At 39.4% G+C, this 20,638-nt stretch overlaps 1 protein-coding gene across 5 annotated transcripts in view; it reads left to right on the top strand.

The window, feature by feature from the left end:
- Positions 1-20,111, top strand: part of ppp1r9a (protein phosphatase 1, regulatory subunit 9A) — a 116,902-nt gene extending 96,791 nt beyond the window's left edge. For 3 of the 5 annotated variants that reach the window (XM_055662567.1, XM_055662542.1, XM_055662550.1), the window contains 4 exons: positions 4,665-4,784; positions 11,954-11,977; positions 13,620-13,802; positions 16,468-20,111. In XM_055662567.1, coding sequence (XP_055518542.1) covers positions 4,665-4,784; positions 11,954-11,977; positions 13,620-13,802; positions 16,468-16,677 — 537 coding nt within the window. In that variant the 3' untranslated portion in view covers positions 16,678-20,111. The remainder of the gene's footprint in view (positions 1-4,664; positions 4,785-11,953; positions 11,978-13,619; positions 13,803-16,467) is intronic. The other 2 variants (XM_055662558.1, XM_055662577.1) reach the window with 2 other exon arrangements.
- Positions 20,112-20,638: the final 527 nt, after the last annotated feature.

Below are 20,638 nucleotides of genomic sequence, written 5' to 3'. Positions count from 1 at the left end.
TAGATAAGCATGTGGATATGTTGGTAATGGAGAGATATGGATCGTATGCCGGCAGATTCGATTTGTTTATCTTGGCATCGTGTTTGGCACAGACATTGTGGGCCATAGGGCCTGTTCCTGTGCTGTACTGTTCTACGTTCATAACATAAAATCATTTCTCAATCGAGAAAGAGTGCTATTTCATTCAATATGATCATGGCTGATCATCAACTCAGTATCCCATACCTGCCTTCTCTCCATACCCTCTGATCCCCTTGGCCACAAGGGCCACATCTAACTCCCTCTTAAATATAGCCAATGAACTGGCCTCAACTACCCTCTGTGGCAGAGAGTTCCAGAGATTCACCACTCTGTGTGAAAAAAAGTTCTCCTCATCTCGGTTTTAAAGGATTTCCCCCTTATCCTTAAGCTGTGACCCCTTGTCCTGGACTTCCCCAACATCGGGGACAATCTTCCTGCATCTAGCCTGTCTAACCCCTTAAGAATTTTGTAAGTTTCTATAAGATCCCCTCTCAATCTGCTAAATTCTAGAGAGTATAAACCAAGTCTATCCAGTCTTTATTCATAAGACAGTCCTGACATCCCAGGAATCAGTCTGGTGAACCTTCTCTGCACTCGCTCTATGGCAATAATGTCCTTCCTCAGATTTGGAGACCAAAACTGCACGCAATATTCCAGTTGTGGTCTCACCAAGACCCTGTACAACTGCAGTAGAACCTCCCTGCTCCTATACTCAAATCCTCTTGCTATGAGGACATCCTCTTGCTATGAGCCAACATACCATTCGCTTTCTTTACTGCCTGCTGCACCTGCATGCCTACCTTCAATGACTGGTGTACCATGACACCCAGGTCTCGCTGCATCTCCCCCTTTCCCAATCGGCCACCATTTAGATAATTGTTTGCTTTCCCGTTTTTGCCACCAAAATGGATAACCTCACATTTATCCACATTATACTGCATGTGCCAAACATTTGCCCACTCACCCAGCCTATCCAAGTCACCTTGCAGTCTCTCAGCATCCTCCTCACACCTAACACTGCCCCCCAGCTTAGTATCATCCGCAAACTTGGAGATATTGCCTTCAATTCCCTCATCCAGATCATTAATATATATTGTAAATAGCTGGGGTCCCAGTACTGAGCACTGCGGTACCCCACTAGTCACTGCCTGCCATTGTGAAAAGGATCCGTTTACTCCTACTCTTTGCTTCCTGTTAGCCAGCCAGTTCTCTATCCACATCAATACTGAACCCCCAATGCCGTGTGCTTTAAATTTATATTCTAATCTCTTATGTGGGACCTTGTCGAAAGCCTTCTGGAAGTCCAGATACACCACATCCACTGGTTCTCCCCTATCCACGCTACTAGTTACATCCTCGAAAAATTCTATAAGATTCGTCAGACACGATTTACCTTTCGTAAATCCATGCTGACTTTGTCCATTGATTTCACCACTTTCCAAATGTGCTGCTATCCCATCTTTAATAACTGACTCTAGCAGTTACCCCACTACCGATGTTAGACTAACTGGTCTGTAATTCCCCGTTCTTCCTCTATTCCGTCTTGTCATTGTTTATGATCTGGCCCACCAAAGTGGTGTCATCTGCAAAATGATATATGAAATTAGAGCTGAATTTGGTCACACAGTTATGAGTGTATTGGGGCTATAGTAAATAATTCCATATAGGAGAATGAGAACGCATCACTGTAGGGCAGCGGAGTTGAGATTTATTGTGAGAAGATGTTATCACCTATCCTCACTGCTTGTGTCTGTAGATCAGAAAGCTACAAAAACTTTGTTGTATATATGGAACATTTCTCAGTCAATCCAGCTCAGGTCTCATCCTTTACCTACTTGGGTATATTAATGCCTGCATTAATGCTGCTTCCTTCTCACATAATGAATTATGAAGTTTCGGCAGCCGTGCGGCCTTTTTTCACCTTGCATTAAAATTTACATGATTCTTCTCCAACTTCAACTTCTCCATTTCTGTTTCAGGATATAGGTTATCTACCTCAACCCAAGTACTCCTGCATGTAGCCTGAATTAACCTCCTCATGTACTGTTTCCCACAAGGATTCCATTCCATTCTCAAGTCTCTGGTGATGGCCAGCTATGTTTTTATAAAATATTGTTCATAGAGCCATAGTCATACAGCATGGAAACAGGCCCTTCAGCCCCATTTGTCCATGGGGCCAAGATTATTTTGTTATAGAAGTAATTTACCATTCCACCTTATCATATACTGACTCTTTTATTTTCCACTGACCTGTCTCTGTACTTATATAACTCATCACATTTCCAACTAATGAAAATGTTATCACATTTCATCTTAATAAGCGCTGTCTGAGCTGCTGAGTATTTCTTATAACTTTTAGTTGTTTTGAATGAGCTATTCCTGTTCAACTAGTCAGTTCCAAACTCGGCTAAATAGCTTGAGATAATTGTAGCTTCAAACTTAAAAAATATGGATTTAAACTCAGTTCGAAGCAAAGTTCACCTGGGATGTCAATAAAGATTATGAGGCAAAGACACAAAGAAATAATCAGATTTAACCAGGGGTCATAGAGTCATAAACACGTAAACAGGCTATTTGGCCCAATTTGTCCATGCCAACCAAGGTGCCCAATCTACACTATTCCCAAATGCTCGCATTGGGCCAATATCCCACTAAACATTTCCCATCCAGGTATCTGACCAAATGTTTTTGAAATGGTGCTTTTGTACCTGCCTCAGTGACCACCTCTAACAGCTCATTCCATACACCCACCACCCTCTGTGTGGCAAAGTGCCCCTGATCCCTGTGGGCTCAACGGCCACCAGTCTGAAAATGAACCTTCTACCATCACCTTCTGTTTCCTTCCATGAAGCCAATTCTATGTCCAGTCGGCTAGATCCCATGTGGTCTAATCATCCAGAGCAGCCTACCATGCAAACCTTATCCAGTGCCTTGCCGAAGTCGATATAAACACATCTACTACTTTGCCCTCATCAACTATTTTGGTTACTGCTTCAAACAAATGTAGACATGACACGATCTCCCATGTACAAGATCATTCTGACTATTGTTAATCATTCCCTGTCCGTTCTTGCCGACCACTGATGTTAGACTCACTGGTCTATAGTTCTGAGACTTTACATTAGTCATCCACATTAGTCATCCTCCAGTCCACTATCACCTCACCAGCATCTAATGATGATTCATATATCTCGGCCAGGGCACATGTACTTTCTTCTTTCACTCCCACATTATCCTTGGCTGTCAGGCCTGAGCGATTTATTCTACCTCATTCGCCTCAGAACGTTCAACCCCTCCTTGACCATAATTCAGACTGTCCTCAAGATAGCCCCAATAACTGTCCCAAGTTCCTCAGTCTTTAGGTCTTTCCCCACAGTAAAATCAAAGGAGAAAAACTCATTGAGGACCTAGCCCATCTCCTGCTGCTCCACACAGAGATGCCCGCTTTGGTTTCTGAGGGGCCCTTTTCCCTCTCTAGTTTCCCTCTTTCCCTTACTGTACTCATAAAATACCTTTGTATTTTCCTTGATAATATCTGCTAGCACTATCCTTGCCCAAGAGAATTGTGTCAGCAGCTCAGTACATCATACAACCCAGCCCTCCCGCATTGACCATCTATACTTCATGCTGCCTCGAGAAAACAGGCAACGTAATTGAGCATTGTCAATACGCCATAGATATTAGATTGCTTTTCGTATTCCATGAATATTAGGATATTGATTTTATTTGTTTTTCATCATAATATGAAACAAAACATAAACATGCATTAGATATACTCACACCCTCTTTTACTTTTTTTTTGTTGCTGTGCATCTCTTCACATAATTTTCAAAAATTGTACACTTTTGATAAAACTTTCAAAAGATTGTCCAGAATAAGCTCTTGAATAAAATGCCATCAATATGACCATCTATTTTAACCCAAGATTGCCACTATTTTCCACAAAATGACACCTTGTTCTTGGAGTCATTCAGCATAGGAATCAGCATACCATTCAGCCCATCATATTTGTGCTTACCATTACCCATTTGCTTTGATCCTACATTAATCATTTTCATTATGCAGCCATTCTCATCAATTTCCCCTTGGATTCTACCGCTTGCCTTACACACTAGGGGCGATTTATAATGGCCAATTAATCTACCAACCTACACATGTATCGAATATGAGAGGAAAGCAGAGCACCAGAGAAAACCATGCAGTCATTGATAAAGCATGCAAACTCAACCCAGATGGTCCCTTGAGGTCACGATTGTATCTATCTATCAGGTGTTGTGAGGCAGCAGTTCTGCTGGCTGTGCCACTATGTCACCTACTTCTGAAGTTCTATAAGAAACCAAAATAGGCAGATTTTTCATTTTTTACCACAATAAAGTTGATTTTCTCTTCTAATAATTAATTTGTATAATTCTGTTTCCATTTCAAAGCTGCATTGCTGCAACTAGTTTGAGAAAAAAAACATGTTTTTCCATTTTCTAATTGACTGTGGATCTTGCCCATCCAAGTTTGTTTCACTTTGGCTCACATCTCTTGTTTATTTCAGTAGTGTGCATTTGAATATTAATACTCTTGTTATTTTGGGTATTCATTTACATCTAATTTAAGTAAAGAACTTATTACCATTCAGAATCTTTGATTTGCAGAATTTCACCTACAATGATGACTTTAGTCCCAGTAGCACAAGTTCTGCTGATTTGAGTGGATTTGTTGCAGAACCAAATTCTACAGGGCGCTCACACACATTGGCACTATCCTCTGATGAAGTAAGTAAATTATGAATAGAAGTAAAATTGAAATACTTAGGTTTGTTTCATTATGGATCCAACTAAGAATAAAGCAGGCATTTTTATTGGAGAGCTAGTTTTCTGTATTTTCTTTGGGGATGAAAAATGTATCTGCTTCCAGTAGTGTCTCAAAAATGTGCTTTCGTGATAATGAGCTGCTTGGCGTGATTGTCTCTGAACATGATTTCAATCCTGTCATGAAATTTTCCATCATCAACTCACTAATGAGGTGCCCATGATATATTCACTAATTAATAGGCATTCAAAAGCAATGAAATATCATTCTTCCTCAAATTTGATGTATTTTTACTTGGGCCTAACTGTACTGTAACAAGGAGAACTGAATTGAATCCCAGGTAGACACAAAATTCTGGAGTGACAGACTGAAGGGTCGCAACCCGAAACGTCACCCATTCTTTCTCTCCAGAGATGCTGCCTGTCCCGCTGAGTTACTCCAGCATTTTGTGTCTACCCTTGATTTAAAACAGCATCTGCAGTTCTTTCTTACACATGAATTGAATCCCAGTTTGCTTTTACCCAAGAGGAGAGAAAACTGAACTTCTGATGTTAAAATTGATTGTGGAACTGAATTGTACTTTGAATTATAAGATTAGACTTTCACTTTTAGAACTAAATTTACTTTAATTCTAGGTAGTCTAATGGGATAACATAGTTTGTGGTGAAATGATTTAAGTAGGGCATTGAGTAAGATGATGAACATAATTGATATGTAAATTTTCAAGTAATAGACCTTTCTGAACTTTGGACTTTGGATGACTTGAGGAATTTTAATCCCCATATTTCAGGGAATTGGAATTAATATTTCAGGACGGATGTTCAGCAGCTGTGGCAGGGCTTGCACACCATCACCTCCTAAAAGACAAAACCAAGCAGTAGCTCAATTGACAACAATGCAATATTCCTGACAAGATCAATACTTTCTTTGCTCGCTTCGATAGGGAGACCATCAATGTACGTTCTTGGACCCCTACAGCCACCAACGATGCTGCAATCTCAGTCATCGAAACCGATATGAGTAGATTAATCGCGAGGGCAAATGCTCAGTGTCCAATCTCGATGTTGTAACCTGCCTGCATTCTTAAAACCTGCGCTGATCAACAAGCTGGAGTTTTTGCACCATCTCCAACCTCTCACTACTGAGGTCAGAGGTTGCCACCTGCTTTAAAATGACATCTGGAATACCAATGCCCGGGTGCAAGGTGAAAATTTGCCTACCGGTATGATAGATCAACAAGGGATGTGATCCTGCTGGCTTTCCATTCTGCACAGAACCATTTGTACAATTAGTACACGTACGTCAGCCTGTTGTTCATGTACTACAGATTGGTGTTCGATACCGTTGCTCCTCTAAACGTATCAGCAGACTCGAAAAACTGGGACTCTACTCATCCCTATGCAATTAGATCCTCAAGGTCCTCATCAGCAGACCACAATCAGTATAAATTGGCAACAATACTATCTTCTTAATAACCATCAACACAGGAACTGCTCAAGTCTGTGGATTCAGCCCACGACCCTACTCTCTCTGTACCATGACTGTAGCTTGACACAGCTCCAGCATCATATTTAAATTCGCTAATGATACCACCTGTGGTGGCAATTTCAAACTTTTCCAATGTCCAACTTTACGTTTCGTCGTTCTTCAGATAGCGCAGGAGTCGAGCTTGTCGAGTTGATGGTGTCAGGCAGATCCTTTGTCCCAGGTTTTCACAAGCTCCAGCTTCACTCATAGAGATCAGTTCTTACTTTAATGTAATGGCAATTTCAAACTTTTCAAATGTCCCAACTTTCCGTTGCCATTACTACACAGGTGGGAAGGAGTGATCAAAAGATGATAAAAAGAAACAGATCCAGTCGTTATTTCCAGTTTAATTGATTATTTATTGAAGTAGTTTACAGACAAAGTGAACATACCAGATCCGTGTCGGCCGTGGCGTCGAAGGACGAGAAGCCGAAGCAAAGAAGTGGAAGCCAAATAACCGAACGGAAACCAAGCCGAAACGCCAAATAACCAAAAGCGTACGAAACCGAAATGCCAACTAACCAAAAGGGTGGGACGTCTACAAGCTCTGCCAAAAAAGTCAAATAATGGACATGACGTCGCTGGGGGGGGGGGGGGGGGGGGCGGGAATTTTCAGAGATTGGTCCAGACCCCCGTGTCCATCACATCACTGGCCGATGGAGACGGGAGGATGGGGGTCATTTTCCCACACAAGCCATAGGTGACTGGGCACTGTGAACCCGAGCACCAAATTGTAAGCGGCCGAAGGAGCGCATCCCTCGGGATAGCCCCCACTCTCCCATGGCCACGGCCGCCCTCCGCCTCGTCTCCGCTGTGCAGCCGCACTGTGACGGGCTGTGTGTCGGCAGCGCCGGGTGGAGCAGAGGTGTGGGACAGGCTGGTCCCTCCACCCACCCAGAGTCACTGACCGCAATGCACCGCCATCGGACCCCAACCCCCACACCAGGGTGATTCACCCGACCCCTGGACGCCGACCCACACACGGGTTGATTCACCCCCGACACCCACACTGGGTGATTCACCCCCCCACCCTTGCTGCCATAATAAATTGCTTTTAAAACATGGGGGGGGGGACACAAATTCCCTGGTGTGCTGATGACGAGTGTGCATGACAATGAACAATTTTATCTCCTCCTTCTCCCCCCTCCCCCCCCTTGACAACAAGAAGCACGTTTTATTTATTGTTTAAAAACAGTAATACCATCTGGTTGCCGGCATAACACACACAAGCTCCCATGCACAAAACAGCAGATAATCTGTAACATGTTTTAACCAAAGATAGACACAAAGCTGGAGTAATTCAGCGGAGCAGGCAGCATCTCTGGAGAGAAAGAATGGGTGATGTTTCGGGTTGAGACCATTCTTCAGACCTGAAGACTGAGTCTGAAGGGTCTCTACCCGAAACGCCACCCATCCCTTCTCTCCAGAGATGCTGCCTGTCCCACTGAGTCACTCCAGCATTTTGTGTCTATCTTTGGTGTAACAGTTGTCTCATTTCATCGGCTTCATGTATTGCGTGCATGGAAGAGATGCTTTACATGTTGCTTGTATCTATTCATCCAAGTGTGCTCTTAATGAAATCTCACATCTTTGCAAGGGAGGGATGGAATGGATGTAACCACCGGCTAAAGCAAAGGCATAGTTAGGACAGGGAAATAATCCCACCACTTAATTAACCAGGTTCCTGAATGTAAGAACTATTTATACATGTAACATCTTTGTTTTTAAATCAGTAACTCTCTTTTGAGCTTTAATGTCGACCCCGTCCTGTGGGAAGGGCTTGCGGCAGCTGGTTTCATAGTGCCTTCATTGTTGGTAGGTGCTGATCTTTCACGGACCGCTATTAGTGCCAGTTTTCCCAACTTTCATAGCCACTATGCATTAGTGGAGTCAAACGTGAATCCGCTGTATGATCTTTGGCAGTGACTTGTCCGTGCTGCGATTGCCACGGAGGGTCGAGGACGGGGGGTGAATCACCCTGATGTGGTGGTTGGGGTCCGATGGCAGTGCATCGCGGTCAGTGACTCTGGGTGGGCGGAGGGACCAGCCTGTCCCACACCTAAGCTCCACCTGGCGCTGCTGACACACAGCCCGTCACAGTGCAGCTGCACAGGGGAGACGAGGCGGAGGGTGGCCGTGGGAGAGTGGGGGCTGTCCCGAGGGATGCGCTTCTTCGGCCGCTTACAACTTGGTGCTCGGGTTCAGAGTGCCCAGTCACCTATGGCTTGTGTGGGAAAATAATCCCCACCCTCCCGTCTCCATCAGCCAGTGATGTGATTGAAGTGGAGGTCTGGACCAACCGCTGACAAGTCCCTCCCCCCGGCGATGTCATGTCCATTATTTGACTTTTCGGCAGAGCTGCCATTCAGTGAGTTGGCTTGTAGGCGACGCAGCCTTTCGGTGAGTTGGCGTTTCGGCAGAGCGGCCTTTCGGTGAGTTTGCTTTGAGGCATCCCACCCTTTTGGTTAGTTGGCTTTTAGGCGTCCTGCCAATTTGGTTAGTTTGCTTTTAGGCGTCCCACCCTTTCGGTTAGTTGGCGTTTCGGCTTCGTACGCTTTCGGCTATTTGGTGTTTCCGTTCAGTTATTTGGCTTCCACTGCCTTGCTTCGGCTTCTTGTCCATCGACGCCACACCCGGGTACCTCCAGATCCTCTTTATTCTGATACAAATTGTAGCTTTCCGTTCTTACGATCTGGTAAGAACTGTATTTTCTCTCCCGTGCCTGCTCGGCTGATCTGCCCACACCCTCCCCTGGTATGATGTATGTAACGTTCATCTATGTATCAAAAACCCACCCCCAAGTGTTCAAAATAATACTGCTAGAAATATCTAGACAAAATAAAATAAGATGCTAACAGTAACTAACCTAAGGATGAATGGCTCCTACGCTGCTCAAATCCTCTCGTTATGAAGACCAACATGCCATTAGCTTTTTTCACTGCCTGCTGTACCTGCATGTTTACTCTCAATGACTGGTGTATAAGGAGACCCAGGTCTTGTTGCATTTCCCTTTTTCCTAATCTAACACCATTGAGATAATAATCTGCCTCCTTGTTTTTGCCGCCAAAGTGGATAACCTCACATTTATCTACATTATACTGCATCTGCCATGCATCTGCCCACTCAACCTGTCCAAGTCACCCTGCAACCTCCTAACATCCTTTTTGCAGTTCACACTGCCACCCAGCTTTGTGTCATCTGCAAACTCGCGAGTGTTACTTTCAATTCCATCATCTAAATCATTAATATATATTGTAAATAGTTGCGGCCCCAGCTCTGAGCCTTGTTGCACTCCACTCGCTACTGCCTGCCATTCTGACAGGGACCTGTTTATTCCTACTCTTTGTTTCCTATCTGCCAACCAATTCTCTATCCATGTCAATACTCTATCCCCAATATCATGTGCTCTAATTTTGCCCACTACTCTCCTGTGTGGGATCTTATCAAAGGTTTTCTGAAAGTCCAGATACACTACATCCACTGACTCTCCTTCATCCATTTTACTTGTCCCATCCTCAAAAAATTCCAGAAGATTAGTCAAGCAGGATTTCCCCTGCATAAATCCATGCTGACTTGGACCAATCCTTTTACTGCTATCCAGATGCGCCATTGTGCCTATCTCAGTAACTATAATCTATTTATATCTGAATTTATACTTTGATTTGGTTGCACTACAGACTTTTGTTTTGCTTTGTTGTAGTTTGGTTAGCTAGTATTGCTGATTATTAATTTATTGTAATGGTTATTGTACATTTATTTGCGTGCTGTGGCATTAATGGGCCTATAAAGCTGCAGCAACTTAGAATTTTATTGTTCCATTGCCAGTACATTTGCCAATTAAACACTCTTGGCTCTCTTGATCAAATTCAGCAGGATATGAAACATGATGTAAACATGCCCACTACAATAGTTGGGTGGTAGGTGGATTGAAGAAGGGCTTGTACAGATATCTTGAACGTATATCTGTTGATCATTTTTTCATTAGGCCTGCATATACTGAAGGTAGATTTCCACCTCAAGCTAAGAGCAGCAAGAATATTTTGATCAAGTTCATCTACCTCAGTCTTCATGATCTAGTTCCGCTTTATGAAGAAGGATCCAGTCCTGAAACATCATCTGTCCATTCCCTCCACAGATGTGGCCTGAACGATTTGATTTATTCAGCAATTTGTGTTGTGCTCCAGATTCCAGTATCTGCGATTCCTTGTGATTCCACTTTATGTACTTTGTTAATACATAGACCTCTAGACCGAAGTCCTCCCATAATCTGAAGCTTCGTCACTTCAACATACTAAAGATTCCGACCCTAAACATTCATTCTCCCCACCATTACAGCATCATGGATATAGTGTGTACCATTTACAAAGTTACTGATATACCAACATGCCATTAGCTTTTTTCACTGCCTGCTGTACCTGCATGTTTACTTTCAGTGACTGGTGTACAAGGAGACCCAGGTCTTGTTAAAAATCACATATCAAATTAAAAACCTCTACAACCAAGAAATACAAGTGTCCCAAGTGCATAGGAACACCATCACCTGCAGGTTCACCTCCAACTCAAACACAATACTCATTTGGAAGTCTATTGCTATTCCTTCCCGTTGCTGGGTTTAAATCGAGGAACTCCCTACGCATTAGCATTGTCAGGATAATTTCACCAGAGCTGCACTGTTTAAAGAAGATAGCTCATCATCATTATCTTTTTGGGGGAAGTTCAATGGAGCAATCAGTGTTGGCCATGACAGCAAAAGCCTCCTCCAAATAAACCCAGAGTAAATAAGAACATCTTCCTCAGTAACCCACAGGGCTCAATATAAAAGTACCTTTCGACCCAATTCTAGGCAAATGCACAGACCACCTCCCACCCTCATCTCTGTTCCTCTTATGCAGGCATTTCCTGCCTAATATCTGGTCTCTCAATCTGCTGGTTGGAGAACAGATAATAAAAATACAAATAAAGAAGTGAGTGGCATCTTGTATTACAACATTGCACTTGCATTTCTCAGGTCTAAATTTGGCTCTTGGCATGTTCACAAAAGGAACATTAAATTGAACAAAATCTCCATGGGGAGCTTTATTTTGTATTAGTTCCAACTGTACTGGAATTGCTGGTATAAAAGATCATGAAGCCACAATTGCTGTAGTGACTTTAGTTGTCTGTTACCCGATGCATACACAGATTTTGCCATTTTTTAAATAAAGGACCAACAGAATAATACACAGTATAATACACCAGACTAATACACAGTAATAAAATAGATTTGATCTCTGTTTAATTATTTGTCTCCTTCCTGGAGACCAATGTTGCCACCTAATCATCATATTATGCAATTTCTAAAATAAATTCAAGATCCTGGATTTATTTAAGATGTGGATACTATTACAAGGGTTGGAATCATGGAATGCGATTGGAGTGAAGTGATTTGAACAGCAACAAAGCAAGATACTTTTTCATTACTGCGACACATTGTTCATCTCATTACATTTAAAAAGTACATATTGGGCATTATTTGAGAAATAAATAATTATATTAACATTTCTTTGCATCATTTTTTATGTTCTGAAATATTTTTTCTTCATTTCTCTTGTTGCTAACTCGGCAGAGCCTGGATATGATAGATGATAAGGTGAGATGCTTGAAATCATGTTTGGCCTGTTTTGTTTTTAATTTTACCATCTCATCATTAACCTAGTGCACAGTATCTTATGTAAACACTCTCTTCAGATGCAATCTGATAGTTATAAATATACCTAATAAATAGCTCCTGGTTTTACTGTTGGGACTTAAGGTACTTATAAATTGTGACAGTGGATGGTTTATAATCTAATAGTACATTTTCTATAGCATTTGAAAATAATATCAATTCCTAACATTTGGAACACATCAAAGACATTTCCAAAATGTCTAACCTACACAACACATTTGCAACAGTTTGTCACTTTATATTAAAAATGTAATTAGCATATAATATATTGGGTGGATTTCGGTCACCACAATCATTCTGTCGTGCCCACTGAATTTATCTATATTATTTCACTAACATTTAAGACAAGTTAACAATGCTAACAAAACTTTAAACAATGTGGTTGTATTGGTGACTCCAGGAAATTTCAACTGGAAAATATAATGCAAGGTATAGAAAGCAGATTAAACAGAAGAAATTTAGACTTGAGAAAGAATATAGTAAATAAAGAAGGGAATCTTAAACTTCAATTAAGGTCTGAAAAAAGATACCACAGTTGTAAGAATTTATCGTTAATTAATATCAATGCACCATTTAACAATTAAGGTTTATTCATTCAATTTTTTTTCTGGTACATGTTAATGTTCATATTTCATAGATATATAAGTGTACAGAAAACCACATTGTTCCATGTATTTCATTACAACCTTCCCATTGAGAGATCATACTTGAACAACATTTGGAGAAGTAAGACAAGTTGTATAGCAACTTCCCGTTCTTGCATTAAACTGAACGTTTGGTTACCAAACATTACAGTCTGATTTAAACACTAATAAAAGGGAGCACTGTTGGGTTTTATCTTTATCTCAAAATAAGATTCTAGTGTGAGCATTTTTGTGAAGGAGCTTTGTTTGGAGGTATTCATTACATTAACCAAAAGAAGATATTGGCAGAATAAAATGTATATCATAATATACTACAAATTGATAGATGAGGAATATCTATCCTGGCAGTTAAGGCCACAAGATTTAACAAAATCAATAGGAAATGTTATTAAGGGGTTGGGGTAAGGATTAGGGGTGAGGGGTGAGGGGCTGGTGTTGGGGCTGGTGTGGGGGGGGGGGGGGGGGGGGTGGGGAAGGGAAGTGGGAGACCTTTGCCCTCTTGCAAGTGATGGCTTAAAGTCAACATTAGAACAGAATAAGAAGGCACTGCAATAACAGGGATGTTCTTGCCTTTATTTTAGCTCTCCTTTCTCTTTGCCTCGACCCCTCCCCACCACAGCATTAGCCAGATAGAAAAGAAAAAAAGATTAATGGCCATAGCAGACATAAGTGTCACACATGTAATAGGTAGTTGTTGAAAGTACACAAAGACCTTCAAATATTTTGCACAGCCTTTGACAGATTTCAGCAAGCAGCATTTGAACTTCAGCCAAAGAGATTTCAGATGATATGTATGTCTGAAAAATCAGAAAAAGTCAACAAGTTAAAAGGTAGTCCATTTCTGCTGGGAACCTTAAGTTTAAAGATATTGGTAATAACAGCACAATCACTACTATAAATTTATGTTTTTACTTTGAAAGATTCTTGATGAAGGACAATCACCCAAACATAATCAATGGAAGACTTGTTCTGTTTTGGATTGGACCACACATCAGGTTTCTCATTGGCTTATGGGACTAAACATGGAACAATATATTCCACAATTTGTTGCCAAAAACATTGATGGAGAACAGTTGCTCCAGTTGGATGGAAACAAACTGAAGGTAAGCAAGTTCTCAAATAAATGTTTTCCTTTTTTTTGGTTTGCCTTCAATTTAAATATTATAGTCCAACAATTAAAAATGTTTAGGCAGAAACTGCAGATACTGGTTTATACCGAAAATAGACACAAAATGCTGGGAGTAACTCAGCAGGTCAGGCAGCATCTTTGGGGAAAAGGAATAGGTGATGTTTTGGCTCGGAACCCTTCTTCAGACTAAATGAAAGAAGGGGGGTGAGGGGTGGGGGGGGACTGGAGGCAAGAAAAGGCCAGAACAAAACAGGGCCGGCAACAGGGGACTTCAGGAAGGGTGGAGTCCATAATGACCCAGTGTTGGCTGGGGAAGATGTACTAACAACTGAAAGGTACTGAAGGTGTTAGCCGAAATCTGAAATATTTACAAATGAGTAAGGAATCAATGGTGCTTAATTGTCATATGCACTGGGAACAGAACAATGAAAGTATTTCTTGCTGCAGCATAATTAGCGTATTAACATAGCAACACAACAAATAAGAGTATGGTAAACAATAACACCATAAATTATCAGCTATATCAGATAACCAGACTATAATAGTGCAAGCTGAGGTACGTGGTGCAACTTTATACAAAGACTATAGGGTTTGGTGATGAGATAAAGTTGTGCATTGTGATTCTAGATGGTTGATGGCATGAGAAAAACCTGTTCTTGAACCTGCAGGTCATGGTTGGCAGGCTTCCTATACCACCTTCCCACTAGTACTAGTGAGATGAAAGCCTCATTATCTAGGATTTGATGTGAACCTTAATTGGGTTGCAGAGAAGCGAATAGTTATTGTTGGAATTGTTTGCATTAATTACAGGAATCATCGTTTGATGAGATACTGTATTGTTCCAATATGTGAGTGGGAGAATAATGTCATTCAGCTGATTAGCAAGCTATCACATTTTTTGTTGGCTATTTTTAGATATTAAGAGGACTTGGCATTGGTGCAGGAAAGTGACACTGAAATGAAAAATTAACTCTGGCTTTATTATCTTAAGGGAATCTTATTGAAACATATAAGATTATTAAGGGTTTGGACACGCTAGAGGCAGGAAACATGTTCACAATGTTGGGGGAGTCCAGAACCAGGGGCCATAGTATAAGAATAAGTGGTAAGGCATTTAGAACAGAGATGAGGAAAGCTTTTTCACACAGAGAGTTGTGAGTGTGTGGAATTCTCTGCCTCAGGGAGTGGTGGAGGCTGGTTCTCTGGATGCTTTCAAGAGAGAGTTAGATAGAGCTTTTAGGGATAGTGAAGTTAAGGGATATGGAGAGAAGGCAGGAACGAGGTACTGATTGGGGATGATTAGCTTTGATCACATTGAATGGCTGTGCTGGCTTGAAGGGCTGAATGGCCTACTCCTGCACCTATTGTCTATCGTCTATTAAATGGCACAGCAGGCATAACGTATCAAATGGCTTCTTTCTGCTTCTAATTATTATGTTTTCTGCTGATTGCAGGCTCAAACCCAGGTTTCTCAGTTATCGAATAAACAGCTTGTAAATTGGCCAGAACAGAACCAAACAGATCAAAAGCAGAAAATGTTGGCCACATTCACCAGATCAAATAGTGTGTGTAAAGAGAATACGTCTGTTTATTATAGGGTGCTGATTCTTTTTTAGAAATGCTGATGAATAACATTTCAAAAGATGCAACAAGGGCAACTCGCAATGATCACACAAGAGCACAGCTCACTTGTATTCTCTCATCAGATGCTTTCTAATCCACTCTCTCTATTTTTGATATCTATGTTTGATATCAAGATTTACTGCAGCATGTTGCATTTTGCCTCCATAGGATCTGAGGTTTATATCTGTTAGTTTTGGCAATCTGATTGATTATGTCAGATTGATCCACTGTTCACAACAACACTGTTCATTAGCACTGATAGAACATTAGAATGTCACCTATGTTTAAAGACTGGATTCTTCCAAGTCTGCTCCAGATAACACCAAACATAAACACAAAATGCTGGAGTAACTCAGCGGGACAGGCAGCATCTCTGGAGAGGAGTGGGTGACGTTTCGGGTCGCGATCCTTCTGAAGACTGACACCATGTCATTGCCTTAATGTGAAGACTAATTGTGACTCTAAAGTTGTGAAAGCTTACTCGCACTCTTATTAATAAGTAGCAAGCTGTTTGTTTGAAGATGCTGGTCCACAGATGCTGCATGACCCAATGTGATTGTTTTTTTTGCTCAAGCTATTTTGTTTTTATTAGATTGGGGAGTTCTTTTATCTCCATTCTTGCTAACTTGCACCTTAGTTATGTGACTAGGTATCAAGAGGAAGAAAGAGTTGATTCTAACAGAGAAATGAGGAGTGAATAACATCTTGTAGTGATGTTATTTGGTAATGTTTAAAAGGAAGAGATGCACATTTGGCCACCTTCAAATAAGGTACTTGATGTCTTTTGAATATTTGACTTTCAAGTTTTACCATATGTTTTCTTGATATACTGTCCTGGCTATTAAAGCCTTGATTTTTTCTTTTCTCTGTTTTGACAAATTATTTATTTCCAAGAGAAGCCCCAATCTGTTCACAGGTGTGCAACACTTTTATTCCCAGATACAAAGGAGAATGTTCAATCCAAATTGTTTTAGTACCCCATATTAACTGCCATTACCAATATTGTTTCAATGCAGGTATTGGGTATTAATGTTTCTCAAGATCGAACCATCATCAAAAAGAAACTCAAAGAGTTGAAATCATCAATTGAGAAAGCACGTAAAGCACAGCAGAAATTGCAGAAACAAAGGGAAAAACAGAGAAAAAAGGAACAGGAACAGCTTCTGAAAAAGAATAAGAAAACAAGCAAGTTAACATTTGTAGCAACCGAACCTGATACTGAGTAAGGATGTAGAAGTTCTGACTTTAAAAAAGACTGAAGGGATTTTAATAGATTCCCAGGCTGCTGCACCCTGTGTACAGTTTTGAGAGGTATGCACATAATCTCATTTTACAAACACCTCAGAATTAGTTGTCCTTTGATGCCATCATACAAGGACCTGAAAACAGCAGCTTTTTAAAATTATTGTTAGTTTTCCAATGCATACATTGGCTCGTGTGTAAGACTTCTGCATAACTTCTCTGCATTAAAATTATACAGCATGAAGCCTAATAAACTATTAAAACAACTTGTGGGAAAAGTGATCAACTTTAAAAAAGGTTTTTTTTTTTTTAAATGGTGTGGAACTTGGCCTCTGCATTAACTGCAGCCTTGTCCTAGAATTTGCATATTTTAGAAAACTAAAATACACAGTACATTACATACAATTACTAAATCTGCTAACTTTTTGCTCAGCAAAATATTTTCTCATTAATCAAAGACAGCCCCAAATACCAATTCTGAATTATGTTTGCATTGAAATTCATTGCTTTGAACTTCTTGGTAGAAAGCCATGTCAATCGAAAAACCCTGAAATACATGAGGATATAGCTATGGATGAGGGCAAATGTGTATTTTACTCCACCAATAAGCAAGTTCTTTACATGATTTTTTGAGTAGAATATTATTGCACACTCCATTTTTCTTTATATTTATTACAAAAATGTCATGTTTCAATATTTCACTTAAAGTTACATAAATAACTGATAACGCACTGAAAACATTTCAAAAAAGAAAATAGATTTGAAATAAGCAGTTAAGATAATGTTTTGATTTATAAATTGTCACAACAAAAATTATGTGGCAGGCAAATGATTAAACTATTGGGAGTTTATTTGCTGATGTTCTAAGGCATGGTTTGATGTTGAAAATGGGGGGGGTGGGGGGTTAACAGACAGCAGTTTAATAATATCTGATCACTGTTATTCTATAGTTACAGATTTTTTTTTTGAAATTCCACAATAGATGGTAAGGTTTATTTATGCCAATTCGGCAATGATAGCACACTACGACTTTGATTTGATTGTTAAGGTAGGTACAAGTAGGTATTGTCTGCATTGATGGATTTGCATAAGATAATTATGTATTTGTGTCTTTAATGATTTGGAACATATCCCATTTGACTGAGAATATCATATTATACCACACTAGGGTTAATGAGGTATTGATTCCTCATTTGGATATTAATCTGCCACACATGTATAAATAATATATTTCCTTAACACCAACATCTTAATTTTTAGTATTGCCATGTATTCTTGCTCATGATTTGAGGGATAATGAAGGCTTTGCTGAGATCTTATTGGAAGCATTATTACTTTAGAGGTAATTAAAGAATGCCCTATCTCATGAAATATAGTTTGGAACATGATTTACGTATTTAAAAATCTAATTTTCAGCCCCCTTTGTATATTGTTTGAATTAAGCCTGTTCGGTTTTTGGATTATATAGATTTGCATTTAGTAGAAGCTCTGACTTCATTAATGAAAGCCTTTAAAGGTGTCATTTTTCATGTCTTCTCCATCACATTGTAGTCTGTGTATTTTGTTTATGATCACAACAGTTTGTAATTTGAGCCAGTAGTTAATATTTAATGTAAGTGTGAGCAGAATCAAATATTGAACATATTTTTATATGAAATTTTGATAATGTGGCATTACGCACTTTCACCATCACTGTTTTAATTTTCATTTTGCTACTTTGAAAATATTTTGTGGCTGTCAATTTTTGGTTCTTGTGCATTAGAATTAAGCAGCAAAAGAAGTATGGGCATTTAATTAAACTAATTCAACAAAGTTATTGAGGGGTTTTTTCCCATTTAGAGATTTACTGTAGTTTAGTTTGCCACTGATAATCTTGTTTTTAAAAGTACCAGACTAATTAAACTGTTATTCCAGGGATTTATTAGTATTTATTACTAGTCATAACAAAGTATACATTTGAAAGAATATAAATGTACCAGTTATAATAGGTTTATCATTTGTACACTGCCTTGAGCTGAACCAAGGTGCTTGGGTACAAGTGCAGTTTAGCCTACTGAATTGTTCAGACAAGTGGTTTGATCTACTGTATTTCTTTTACATCTCTGACCAGTAATGCATTTGAATTACCCTGCTATAGTTCTATCCTACATTTGAAATAATTCCTTCCCATTATAAAAAATATCATCTTTTCAGTTAACCTTTCTTAGCTTCCTTTCGATCAGGTAATCTGTCACCTAACCTACTAAATATAAATATTAAAGCCTGAGAAGAAAGGAAAAATAATGCCAAAAGTGACATTTTACATGATGCTGTACAGATGCCTTTCATCCATTTAGGTCAAAAGGAAGGTTTATACCAACTCTCCAATTTAGATTGCTGCAATTGTTCCATCTCAATCTCATCTTTCCTAGTTGCAGTAATGACATTTTTCCATACCATTTGTTGCAAGATGTTTTTTGAGCTACATGTAAAATGTTCAATATATAAGCATCAAGTCTCAGTTTAATGACACAATTATGTCAGGTAATTTATCTATTATGTTTTTACACAAGCAAGATATTGTCTCACCATTAATGCTGGATAATTATTCACTAAAGTGAAAACTGCAGAAACATATCTAACTAATTTCTGAAGTTACAATCACCATTCTGTAATAAACTGAATCAGTTGGTCTGGTATTTATTGTTTTTGGATATATTTTAAGTGTAGATAACTACTTTCCAGTTAAACACTGTGAAACTGATATGGGGGGGGGGGGGGGGTGGAACTGAAAATTAACTTTACATATAATTAATAAATACCCAAAACAGTGAAATAATTCTAGCAAATTTCTCAGATAGAGATAGTAATCCACAATAGGAAGACCTGTACAGAAGGGAGTGTTTTTTTGATATATAACAAACTATTAAAGGATGTTGTATTGGTGTTTTTGGTATTCATAATTGTGTAACAGTTAAGTAATTTAAGTAATACAGTTACATGTAGCTGAAGAATGACTGGGCAGCTAACTAAAAAAATGCACTGAGGATGTTGAAATTGTTTTTATTTGCTGGATCTACTTAATTGTACGATAAGTACCAAAAGATGAAAGAATTGACTTTGAATAAAATGTGCACAAATAACATAGCTTGACGTCTGATTTGAAGAGCTATTCAGTGTTCCTCTTCCTGCATGAGAATGAAAACAGTGCCATGCCTGAATTTAGTCTGTGCTAGTGATGTATAGATTCCTATGTTACGTTTACAAACTCTCATTTTCAATGTTTTATTTTAATGTTAATGACTGATGGGAGTTCATAATGACTAGTATGTTTTTTTAATTTTTAAATGCCTGTGAAACTATTTGGATAAATGTAAATAAACAACTTGCCAATGATTAAGCACTGTTGTCAGACAACATGCATTAAACAAGTGAAAAAGTCTTAACAATGGTTTCTTTATTATTTAACTTTTAAAATTGATTATTCAAAGTTATTTTTCCAAGCACGGCATCATCTTAGAGGTGTATGCTCAATATGGAACTATCCTAATCTTTACAGCGCTATGGCTGGACTTGTCTTTTCGCGTCCCACAATAAATATTTCCTTACATCATTCCCTAAATAACAACCTTTAGTTACTTCGGCATTTAAACTCGGAGTGAAAATGATCTTAATCATTGGTTGTAAGCTAACTATTCCTGATCAAAAATTTATCATATCACTCTACAAAATAAATGCCCCAGATGCCTTAAGTGGACAAATGTTCCTGCTAATACTAGAATTCGAAAATAATTTTAGCCCAAACATACTTGAGTCAGTTTTTCCCCAACTGAAATCAGGCATCTTGGAACAGCATTGGGCCGTGATATTAATAAATCACCAGATTCTGTACAAAAGAGGATACATCTAACCTGTACAATGCCAGGTAAAGCTGCAGCTGTTGTTGTTAGAAGTCGTGTTATATTT

Source organism: Leucoraja erinacea, chromosome 2, assembly GCF_028641065.1.
Source record: "Leucoraja erinacea ecotype New England chromosome 2, Leri_hhj_1, whole genome shotgun sequence".
NCBI classification, from domain to species: Eukaryota; Metazoa; Chordata; class Chondrichthyes; order Rajiformes; family Rajidae; genus Leucoraja; species Leucoraja erinaceus.
Note: the sequence above shows the minus strand (reverse complement) of the source record. Positions and strands in the feature narration are given on the sequence as shown.